Below are 12,699 nucleotides of genomic sequence, written 5' to 3' on the forward strand. Positions count from 1 at the left end.
TCACCAACTTCCAAAATAATGATCTGGCCCCAAGTGGAGCGTGCTGTGTGGGCAGATCAGCTGACCCACCCCATTACAAAAATGACTAACCTTAAAAGTACCACATTGGCTGACACTCAGAGCATTAAAGGTACAAATACATGTGTAATTTGTGCACTGGGATCCACCTGATCATAGTAAAACTAAAAGTCACGGTTAGCTCCCTCAGTACTGAAATGTCACCCTGCATTATGTGCCTAGAGCAGGGCATCTCTCCTCCAGTTTTTGGGATTCCAAGGGGTCTCTCCCCAGTCTCCTGGTTAAATATTTATCCCTCAACCTGACATACAAGTGCTCTTCTTTCTAATGCATGTTTATAATCATGATGAGCATGGACAGGATAAATGGCCATGATCTATTCCCTCGGGTAGAGGAGTCCAAGACTAGAGTACATAGGTTTAGGGTGAGAGGGGAAAGATGCAAAAGGAATCTATGGGGCAACTTTTTCACACAGAGAGTGGCGCGTGTATGGGATGAGCTGTCAGAGGATGTGGTGGAGGCTCGTACAATTATAACATTTAAAAGGCACCTGGATGGTTATAATGAATAGGAAGAGTTTAGAGGGATATAGGTCAAATGCTTGAAAATGGGTCTCGATTAATTCAGGATATCTGGTACGCATGGACGAGTTGGTCCGAATGGCCTGTGTCGGTGCTGTACATGTTCGTGACTCAATAATTAGAAATTGCTGTAAAAACTGAATTCTGAAGAAGGGTTATTGGACCTGAAACGTTAATTGTGATTTATCTCCACAGATGCTGCCAGACCTCGAAAGATTTGATGATTAGATTACCTACAGTGTAGAATCAGGCCCTTCGGCCCAACAAGTCCACACCAACCCTTTGAAGAGTAACCCACCCAGACCCATCCCCCTATCCTATATTTACCCCTGACTAATGCACCTAACACTCTGGGCAATTTAGCACGGCCAATTCACCTAACCTGCACATCTTGTCTACTGTGGGAGGAAACCGGAGCACCCAGAGGAACCCGCACAAACTCCGAGCTGGGAATCGAACCCGGGTTCCTGGCTAACCACCGATCCACCATGCCGCCTCTTTTTCCAATAATTTCTGTTTTCGCTTGTGATTTGCAGCATCCGCTCTCCTTTGCTGTTTTTTCTTTAAACATAATGACCTCGATGTTAACTTTCTAACAGACCGAAACCGTTAAGACGAGATGTGAACAACCTCCAATACAGAGTGGAGTTAGAACCTGGAATCGGTCTCTGTATTAGAATAAGACGGCTCCTGAGTTGATCCTGTCTTACTGAACAGAAACGGCGTCTCCGCTTATTTTAAGGTGCTCAGAAGTTCTCATCTTGTCTAATTAAAGTCAATGTTCAATCGGGTTTGAAACAGCGATGAGCGGGTATTCCCGTCCGTTCCTAACCAGCACAAACCGAGACCAAACGGGACCAAACCTGACTCAACGTGTTGCCGCTCGGATAAGGGGAGTTTTCGCTAACAAATACAGTATGAGTGAAGCGAAACAACGTCCATGTTTACACTTCATCAGCGCAATCCGCTATGGCCCACTCTCTGAGCCTCCCTGGTCAGCTGTGACAAAAAGAAAGGATTGTCTTTACCTTTTCCGAAACTGGTGGGGACACCGCCTCCGGGGTTCTAGAAATGGAAGAGAAAGAGAGGCCGCCCAATTAAACAAATAACTAAATACTCCACTGGTGAATGCAATATAGCAATGGCGAAGTTAATACATACACTCACAGAGACAATCACACACACTCACAGTCTTACACACATACTCACAGACACACACTCAGACATGCACTACAGACACACAGACAAATCACACATTCACAGACACAATCACACATTCACAGACATACACACTCACAGACACACGCACAATTACACACACACACACACACACAATTACACACACACACACACACACACACGAGACTGAGCTTTTGGCGCTTACTCTGGATCTTGTGTTTGATGACAACAAAGGCGATGGAGGACAGGAGCAGGAGGTTGCCAGCAATCAGAGAGCCCCAGATACTCCAGCTACACACGTACCCTGCAAAGGAAACAGCAGCAAATCCCTTACTCGTTACAGCACAGTGTCAGGGCCACAAGACAAAGCACTCCGCAGCAAAACTAACACATTGTCCACACAACACCACAAGGCAATCCCATGATTTGGGGATCTTTGATCTCCCGGTGAGAAAGTCATTGCCTTTCGATTCAGATTATTGTCAGTGAGCTGTCAGCCTGGATGTCAGTTCCTGTTTGCACTCCTTTCCGTAATGGCTCTGTCATCTTCCAGACCTTGAAACCATCCAGGGTCAAACCAAAGCGAGAGCAAATTAATGCAGACGTTGGAATCTGTATTGAAAACAACGAATGCTGGAGATCACAGTAGATCAGACAACATCCGTGGAGAGAAAGCAAGCTAATGTTTCAGTCTAGGTGAGCTCCGATGATGAGTCATCTAAACTTGAAATGTTAGCTTGCTCTATCTCAATGATTGCTGCAAGACCCGCTGTAATCTCCAGCATCTGTTGTTTTCAGACCAAGACGAGGAGAGCCTGAAAATGTGTTTGTTCCTGATGACCGCTACTAAAGCTCATGGACAAGTTGGATCGAAGGGTCTGTTTCCATGCTGTACATCTCTATGACTCCATTTAGGTTCATGTTTCTTAGAAAAATACAAAATATGCTAGATTTTATAAACCTTTAGGAATAGAGGAAAATGAGAGCATGAGAAAGACTAAGTCTAATTGTAGATATAATGCCCCTTACTCGTGATTAATATTATTGTTGTTTTTCAGACTCCACATAAATTTCCACTGTTGACTCTCTTGCTCACTCTACCTGATGAAGGAGCAGAGCTCCAAAAGCTTGTGATTTCAAATAAATCTGTTGGACTATAACTGGGTGTCCTGTAACTTCTGACTCTCTTGCCAGACAGAACTCTAGCCTCTAATTCAATTAGTTAAATCAAAACTTGAACCCTCCCCACCCCTTCCCCTCTGCTCAGGTCAGGCACCTGCCTCTTGGTCTAAAGGATTCTACCTGTTGATCTGTTCACAGATTTGTTGACACATGTGGTCCCCTTGACTGTCAGGAACTTATTGCTGCAGACACTCTCTAAGTTTGTTTTACAGGCAATGAAGGAAGAAATATTCATGTCACTGGGATGGTCACCCAGGTTAATGTTCTGGGGACATGAGTTTGATTCCCACCCTGATAAGATGGTGAAATTTGACTTCAATAAAATCTGGAACGAAAAGCCAGCCTGCTATCGACTATGTAACCACTGTTAATTGTTCTTATATACGTTTTAAAAACTGGTTCACTAAAGTCCTTTATGGAAGGAAATCTGCTATTGTTATCTGGTCTGGCCAATATGTGACTCCAAACCTACAGCCATTAGGTTGACTCTTAACTGCCCTCTGGACAATTGCAGATAGGCAATAGATGCTGCCCTGTCTAGTGATACACACATCCTATGATGGATATTTTATTTAAAGAAGTGTGTTAAAAGTGTGGTCATAGAGTCATAGAGCTGTCCATGGCAACCAGATATCCTAAATTAATCGAGTCCCATTTGCCAGCATTTGGCCCATACTCCTCTAAACCCTTTCTATTCATACACCCATCCAAATGCCTTTTAAGTGTTGTAATTGTACTAGCCTCCTCCACTTCCTCTGGCAGCTCATTCTATACACGCACCAGCCTCTGCTTGAAAATACTGCCCCGTAGATATCTTTTAAATCTTTCCCCTCTCACCTTAAACAATGCCCTCTAGTTTTGGACTCACTGGTAAGGGAAAAGACGTTGTCAATTTACCCTATCCATGCTCCTCATGATTTTATAAACTTGTATAAGGTCACCCCTCAGCCTCCGATGCTCCAGGGAAAATAGCCCCAGCCTATTCAGCCTCTCCCTCAAACCCTCCAACCTTGGCAACATCCTTGTAAATCTTTTCTGAACCCTTTCAAGTTTCACAACATCTTCCCTGTACTAGAACCAAATGCAGTATTCCAAAAGTGGTGTAACCAATGTCCTGTACAGCCACAACAGGACATAACTCTGATACTCAATGCACTGACCAATAAAGGCAGGCATACCAAAAGCCTTCGTCACTACCCTATCTACCTGTGATTCCATGCCTCCCCCTCTCCTCTCTGTCCAAGGCCCCAAAGGATATTTTCACATCCAGCAGAGATTTTTCTACACATCCATCTACCTCATCTACTGCGTCTGTTGCTCTTGATGTGGTTTCCTCTACAACGGGAGACAGAACGCCAACTCGTGATGCATTTCAGGGAACATCTCTGGGACATATGCACCAAACAACCCCACTGCCCTGTGTCTAACCAGTTCAACTTTGGGCGGCACGGTGGCTCAGTGGTTAGCACTGCTGCCTCACAGTGCCAGGGTTCCAGGTTCGATTCCAGCCTTGGACAACTGTCTGCGTGGAGTTTGCACATTCTCCCCGTGTCTGCGTGGGTTTCCTTCTGGTGCTCTGGTTTCCTCCCACAGTCCAAAGATGTGCAGGTCAGGTGAATTGACCATGCTAAATTGTCCATAGTGTTAGGTCCATTAGTCAGAGGGAAACGGGTCTGGGTAGGTTACTCTTCGGAGGGTCGGTGTGGACTGGTTGGGCCGAAGGGCTTGTTTCCACACTGGAGGGAATCTAAACTCCTCTTCCCACTCCACCAAGGACATGCAAGTCCTGGGCCTCCTCCACCATCAAATCCAAGCCATCTGACACCTGGAGGAAGAACGCTTCATCTTCCATCTTGGGACCCTACAACCACACAGCATCAACATTGACTTCACCAGTTTCCAAGTCTCCTCATCCCAAATCCAACCCTCCAATTTGGCACCACCCTCATAACCTGTCCTACCTGTCCATCTTCCTTCCCACCTATCCACTCCACCCTCCTCATCAACCTGTCACAATTACCACCAACCTGCATCCACCTATAGCCATCCCAGCTACCTTCCCTCCAGCTCCAGTCACACCCCCACCCCCTATTTATCTCTCAGCCCCCTCTACATTCCTGATGAAGGCCTTATGCCTTAAATGTGGACTCTCCTGCTCCTAGCATGCTGCCTGAGCTGCTGTGCTTTTCCAGAGCCACACATTTCGCCTGTGACTCCACATCCAAGGAATTATGAACCTGTATGCCAAGGTCACTTTCACTGGCAATATTACCCAGGACCTTACCATGAAGTGTATAAGTCCTGGCCTGATTTGCCTTTCCAAAATGCAACACCTCACATTTATTTGAATCAAACTCCATCTGCCATTGGCCCATCTGATCAAGGTCCGTGGTCCTAAGATAACCTTCTTCGCTGTCCACTACACCTTCAATTTTGGTGTCATCTGCAAACTTACCGACCATTCTTCCCATATTCACATCCAACCCATTTATATAAATGACACGAAGGTCACTGATTGCTGGGAAGGTCCATCAAGGTCCCAGAAAACAAAACACGAAACAAATGACCATATACTTGTACAAATTCAGCATTGGGGCTTTCACTCGACCAAGGCAACTGCTCCTATTCGGAGTGATGCTGCTGTGTAGTCACTGCGTGTGTATCAGGAAGATTTCTCTTAATTACAACCACTGATTTTTGGATCACATCGCAAGATTGGCCGAAAGCTGAAATGGCCATAGAATTCAGTGGGATTATCCACTGTCTAATTTGCTGGGTATTTCTCCAATCTGCGGCAGATGACGGTTTAGATTTATCCCGGCATTAAATAAATAATTTGTCTCTAATTTATTTCCTCGGGCAGTAGTTCAGACTAAAGGCCCAATTTACGGCATGTGTAAGAATTCAGAAATTGACAACACCATGGTTTTATTCCAAGCGAGTGGAGAGAAGTGAAGAATCCCAGCTCCTTCAATATCAATCACCCCCTTCTCCCCATCACCACCCACAGCTAGTGCCGGGCCAACATTGCCCTCATTTATTCTGCCAACACATCCATTAAAACCAAGCCAGCCCCCGTTTTATAAAGATGTCTTCTGAAACCCAAAAATTACTGGAAAAACTCGGCAGCATTTATAGAATTATAGAATCCCTACAGCGTGGAAACAGGCCCTTCAGCCCAACACGTCCACACCTACCCTCCGAAGAGTATCCAGACCCATTCCCCTAACCTAATACCCTACATATCCCCCCAACTAATGCACCCAACCTACACATCCCTGGACACTATGAGCAATTTAACCTGGCCAATTCACCTGACCTGCACATCGTTGGACTGTGGGAGGAAACTCATGCAGACATGGGGAGAATGTGCAAACTCCACACAGTCACCCGAGGCTGGGATCTACCCCGCTTCTCCACCGGACCCGAAACGGTAACTCTCCAGCTCTCCAGCGATGCTGCCAGAGCTGCCGAGTTTTTCCAGCAATCTCTGTGTTTGGTTCTGATTTCCAACATCCTCAGTTCTTTAGGATTTTATTTTGGTAAAATTGGCAGGCACAAGGGAGTTCTGCAGTTAACCAGTGAGGACTGTTAAGTATTCATAGACGGCCCATTGCACCCTTTTCAGACGGGCAATTGTACGTTAAACGGGAAAGCGGGGCTACGGGGATTAATAAAGTAGTTTTGCCTTGCTTTAAGCAAAAGAAAAGCAACATAAAACCCTGCTCAGGAGGCGTCTCCTTGTGCGCTGTAAACTCAATTGGAAATGCACGGCAGCCTTACACTTCAGGGTGACATTTTCCTGCAGTCTGACCCCGTCCAATGGTTTTAATGGAAAAGATACAGAGCGGCCTGACCACGGTATTTGGGACAGGCCAGCTTCCTCGCAAATCCATTCACCAACATTCGCAGGGAACAAGATAAAAATACTCATACTGGTATTTCAAACCAAAGCTATTTCATGTTTGCAAACCTCCGCATTCACCCCCCCCCCCCCCCCCCACTATAGGAGGACTATAGTTGTTGCGTGCTGCATTTATGTAGCAGCACGCAACAACTGCCAAGGCATTGTCAATGGCGCCCAGCCACATTGAGAGATAATAGGGCTGGGGCCTAAAATGCGTTGAGAATTGAGGCCCGAGTGTTGTGGGGCAGTAGAGAGGCTGAGAGAGGAGATTCCAGAGTCTGCTTACTCGAGAAAGGAGGAACTGGAGAGAGTGCAAGAAGAGGGTCACTAGGTTGACTCTGGAGTTAAGAGGAGAGATTCAGTAGAATGGGGCTTCACTCATTAGCATTTAGAAGAAGGACCACAATCTTAGAGAAACATATAAAATTCTGAAGGGAATAGGGAGGTTGTTTCCACTGGCGGGTGAAACTAGAATTAAGGGGCATAGCCGCAGAACAAAGGGGAGCAAATCTAGGACTGAGTTGAGGAACTTCTTCACTCAGAGAGTTGTCAATCTGTGGAATTCCCTGCCCAATTGAGGCTACCTCGTTAAATGTCTTTAAGGCCAAGACATAAGATTTTTGAACAGTAAAAGAATTAAGGGTTATGATGAACAGAGGGGTAAGTGGAGTTGAGTCCAGTAAAAGACCGACCATGATCTTATTGAATGGCGGTGCAGGCTCGATGGGCCGGATGGCCTACTCCTGCTCTTGGTGCTTATGTTGTTATGTGTCCTGGACGGTCATAAATGGCGCTGCGATATAATAGGCCATAAATAAATGAAGGGACTGCGAGAAGGGGAACTGTAGAAAATACCATGAAAGGATTTCCAGTAAAGGTTAAAACACAGGACGCCCTCCTAGCATCTCCGACAGATAGTATTTCCCCCAGTACGTGTTCAACTGAAAGCAGAGTGTTTCCCATTTATACATACACCTCCCAGCACTTCAGAAGTTACTCAGCTCTACGCCAAAGCTAGATAACGCGGGCAGGTTTCTGACAGTATTTTCTTTCCTGGTTCGAAAAAACATCCAGATGCTGTCTGGGGCCTAAAGTGAATTACCAAATATCCCAAACGGATTGTCTCCATAACAAAAAGGAAAATAACGTTTACAAATTAGGGGAAGCGCGGGAAACATTCAGCATCAGTGGGAAACATTTCAGATCGAGGATTTTGAAGTTAAAAAAAACACACACACAAATATATGAAGTTGACTTCAGCTAGACAGTGCTTGAGAAAAATGCTGTGATGAATCCCCTGTCAATGTTGTGCTGATAATGAATCAGCACATTGGAAGACAGGCTTTAAATAAAGCAAAGAACTGCTGGAAATCAGAAATTGCTGGAGAAACTCAGCAGGTCTGGAGAGAAAGGAAAATCGACGTTTTGGGCAAACGAGGTAAAAACAATGACTGCAGATGCTGGAAACCAGATTCTGGATTAGTGGTGCTGGAAGAGCACAGCAGTTCAGGCAGCATCCAAGTAGCTTTGAAATCGACATTTCAGGCAAAAACCCTTCATCAGGAATGGAGAGCTTTTGCCCGAAACGTTGAGTTTCATGTTCCTTGGATGTTGCCTGACCTGCTGTGCTTTTCCAGCATCTGGTTTCCAGCATCTGCAGTACCCACTTTTGCCTAGGTCTGGAGAGAAAGTAGAGTTGACGTTTCGGGTCCTTCTTTGGACTGGACCCGAAACGTTAACTTTGTGCTTTCTCTCTGCCAGACCTGCTGAGTTTCTGTTTTCCATCAATGTGCGTGTACTGTTGAGATATTGGACTGTAACTCGCTGTATTTATCGGTCAGATTGACTGAACAGCGCTAGTCTGTCTGTCTCAGACACAGTGAACGCATTGATCTTACCATGATTCCACGTTTGCTTCTTGTTTCGCACCTTGGGGTAGTTAAAGTGATGGATTCTGTGGCGTTTAGTAGTCGGAGGCGGAGAAGTTACTTTCTTTCGTTCTGGAACTGAAACAAGCAACGTTTTAATGGTCTATGGTATATCCACGGGCCATCTGTCAACTCACAGAATGGCCGACAGCAACTATTTATCACAAACCAAAGTCTGACTTTGTTAGGCTTGATGTGAAGGAGCAGGTTGTTGGACTGGCGTGGACAAAGTTAAAAATCACACAACACTAGGTTATAGTCCAACAGGTTTATTTGGAAGCACTAGCTACCTGATGAAGGAGCAGCGCTTCGAAAGCTGGTGCTTCCAAATAAACCTGTTGGACTATAACCTGGGTGTTGTGTGATTTTTTTAAAACTTTGTTAGACTTGGCAGCTGTGGCGATTCATGTCACTAATAATCCCCAGTCCAACCAGCAGGACCCACACCAGCCAGAACTTTAGGAGGGAGTCAAAAATAAATTCCGACGCAATCAGAAGGGACGGTCAGTCTCCCTTCAATAAAACACTTGAGAGGTCTGAGAAAGCTGGAGAAACTCGGCAGGTCTGACAGCAGCTTGGAGAGAGAGAGAGCCCAGTTCTAAAGAAGGGTCACTCACCCCGAAACGTTAACTATGTGTTCTCTCTCCATAACTGCTGCCAGACCTATAGAGCTTCTCCAAAACTTCCTGTTCTTGTCTCAATCGTTCAGCAAACAGCAATTACTTATTTTGTTTCTTAAAGTCGGTGCTTATTTTGATTATTTGCTACGGTAAGGGGGTATTGAAATTGGAAAGCTTCTTACCTACTGTGACCACACTTCCATCTCCCAAAGACACGAAGTAGGAGCTGAGCATCAGGCAGTAATAGGTGCCGTTGTCTGACAGTTGCATGTCTTTTATGGTCAAACTGAACGACAGTCGAAAGACATCTCTGGTTAAAATGAACCGCCCGGTTATTCCCTCTCCTGAGGCCTGTCTGTTCAGGACAGTGGCAGACTTCAGAAAATGGACCTGGGAGTTTCCGTCTAGCTTGTACCAGAAGACCTCATCGAGTGTGCCCCTCTTCAGGTGACAGGTGAGCTCGACATTCTCGCCCTTGGCCGCCAGTATTTCTCTCGGAGTCTGCTGGAGGATTGTCTCAGCCTGGGCACCTGCACGGACAGACACGGCGTTATTTTCCTGTTATCCCTCCCCTCCCTAGCGAGATTCGACTGTCTGGTTTCAACATTCCTTATATTCTCTTCCAGCCTTTAGAGGATGCGGATTCGTCAGGATTTTATACGTGACTGGGCCTCTGACTTTCCGCCCCTTAGAGGCTGACTCAATCCAAAAGGGAATTGGTTCCTTGTCTGAGTGGCAGGATTGGGAAGAAGTGAGCTAGCTGCCCGTGTGGACAGCCAGCGATGGGCCGAATTGCCGCCTCCTGCTCTGTTATCAGTCTCCAATTCTCTGGAAATGGGATCTATTCCTCCAAAGAAAGCAGTTGCAAGGGAGAGTGGCACCAATTGTGTCTCTCTTTCAAAGATCAGGCGCTGATAGAAGCGGCCGAACGGCCTCCCCCTCTGCAGTATGACTTTGTGGATTTTTTTAAACAAAGCTCGTCCAAGTCTCCTATTCAAAACTCGCCCGAACAGTAACGACAGGAAGGCCAGCATTTTCACGCAGTGAAACTTTCAGCTGGAAATGTACTTACTTTTAATCCAACAGCTCAGCATCCAGATGTAGCCAAGAAGGTGCATTTTGCCCGAGAGGAGGGGGGGTGGGGGGCGGGGTGGGAGAGAGAGAGAAGCCACCATTTACTGATGGCGAGGCCACCGGCGTTGTGCTGAGGACAACAGAGAGAACCCAGAGACCTCCCTGTGATCCGAGGCGCCACTCAGCTACAAGCTCAGAGTCACGTCATTGGCACACCCATTAACTGCAGAGATGGGCCGAGCTCCTACCAAACCACCCCGAGGACAGGAGCCATAGAGTCATAGAGATGTACAGCATGGAAGCAGACCCTTCGGTCCAACTCGTCCAAGCCAACCAGATATCCCAACCTAATCTAGAGCTATTTGCCAGCACCTGGCCCATATCCCTCCAAATTATAGCTATCCAGATGCCTTTTAAATGCTGCAATTGTATCAGCCTCCACCACTTTCTCTGGCAGCTCATTCCATACAAGTACCACCCTCTGCGTGAAAAAGTTGCCCCTTAGGTCTCTTTTATATCTTCCCCTCTCACCCTAAACCTATGCCCTCTAGTTCTGGACTCGTCCATCCCCAGGGAAGAATCCTTGGAGATGAATGCATAATGTTCTCTGGGAAGAAACTTTGTCTATTTATCTTATCCACGCCCTTTATGATTTTATAAACCTCTATAAGGGCACCCCTCAGCCTCGGTCTGATCAGTATTCTAACGTTAGCCCTCCGGCGTGTTTCCAAAGGCATGTTTGGTTTTAAGGGACATTATGGAATGTGAGAGGGATGAATAGATTCTGGACGCTGGATCCATAGACACTTCCAGCTCACCACAAATCACTGACAAACCCAGCTCTTGTTGTCCAACGCACGTTGGTGTGAACCATGAACGGAATAACAAACGGAAGTCCCAGGCAGTGTAAAAATCCCATTGAGTGTCAAAAACCTGAAATCTTAGCAAAGGGAATATTCCGCAGCATCTCTCCATCTGCTCAGTGTTTCCGCCGTTTTCTGTTCTTAAATCCCCAAATTTAACTTAATTTAAATCCCAAATTCTGACAGAAGTGACATTTGGACTGGCGGGGGCCGTTCAGTGCCCTGAATAGATGTTTTGGGAGGTTTTTTGAAAAGAAAAACAAGCATCCGAGTCTCATAAACTTCAAAAGAACAATCGCGAAAGGGAGACCCTGATATATTTTCCTGAAATATTGAGTCATAGAATCCTACAGCATGGAAAATCACGAAAGGGAGATTCCGAATTGCAGATTCTGTACTTTGAGTGAAAAAGACTAAATATCTTTCAAACGATTGGGTTGAATTATATAAACATAGCGGGGGGTTTAGCAGAATCTTCAACTCGCACTAGCCTGAAAGCACAGCGATTATAAAACTCAAAGCTAAGGAGCTCCCAGTGAGACGAACAAAACAAAAATAACATTCCAGGCAGAGACTAGCAGCTCAAAGACTAACTCTATAGTGCATTCTGGATGGGAATCATGTATTCGTTCGGGTATTGTGAAAAATTGCTTTCTGCTGCAGATAGGCCAGCTGAGTGTTCAGCTAAACTAACTGCATCCCCAACTCAAGAGTTCGTGTATTCGGATGTGCTTTTTTTGTGCGTAGTAGGTATGGTCTACTATATTCAGACATTATCAGGAGAGCGAACTGCCCAATTCTCCAGAGAACATTATGCATTCATCTCCAAGGATTCGCCTAGGAATGATTAATTTTAGGGATGTTAACGTCGCCGGCTGGACCAACAATGACCGCTCTTGAGATTCTTGGATGTTCGGGTTGGATGAATATTTCGGACGCCACTTTAGGTGAACGTTTTGCAAAGTGGACCCCGGGGTAAGTGAGGTTGCCCACTGCCCGTGGAAGCCATGTATCTGATACCTTTAACCGTCCCTTCCCACCTTTCTGAAATCTTGTTTAATTCCAGGATACCTGATGAATTTGACTTTCTACAATACATTTAAGTTAATTGCTAATTTTGGCACCGTATTTACTAAAGCGCAGAGTGTGGTGCTGGAAAACCCCAGCTGGTCAGGCAGCATCCCAGAAGCAGGAGGATCGACATTTCAGGCATAAGTTCTTCAACATAAAATTCCTGATGAAGGGCTTATGCCCGAAACATCAATTCTCCTACTCCTCAAGGCTGCCTGACCCTGCTGTGCTTTTCCAGCACCACACTCTCGACTCTGATCTCCAGCGTCTGCAGTC

At 45.9% G+C, this 12,699-nt stretch overlaps 1 gene segment (V, D, J or C); it reads right to left on the reverse strand.

Moving 5' to 3' along the window:
* Positions 1–10,538, reverse strand: part of LOC140480937 (Ig kappa chain V region 3374-like) — a 29,042-nt gene extending 18,504 nt beyond the window's left edge. The window contains 5 exon segments of the V gene segment in view: positions 1,628–1,664; positions 1,984–2,082; positions 8,766–8,873; positions 9,598–9,945; positions 10,488–10,538. Of these exon segments, the coding sequence occupies positions 1,628–1,664; positions 1,984–2,082; positions 8,766–8,873; positions 9,598–9,945; positions 10,488–10,533 (638 nt within the window).
* Positions 10,539–12,699: the final 2,161 nt, after the last annotated feature.

This window comes from Chiloscyllium punctatum, chromosome 1 (genome assembly GCF_047496795.1).
Source record: "Chiloscyllium punctatum isolate Juve2018m chromosome 1, sChiPun1.3, whole genome shotgun sequence".
In the NCBI taxonomy this organism is placed as follows: domain Eukaryota; kingdom Metazoa; phylum Chordata; class Chondrichthyes; order Orectolobiformes; family Hemiscylliidae; genus Chiloscyllium; species Chiloscyllium punctatum.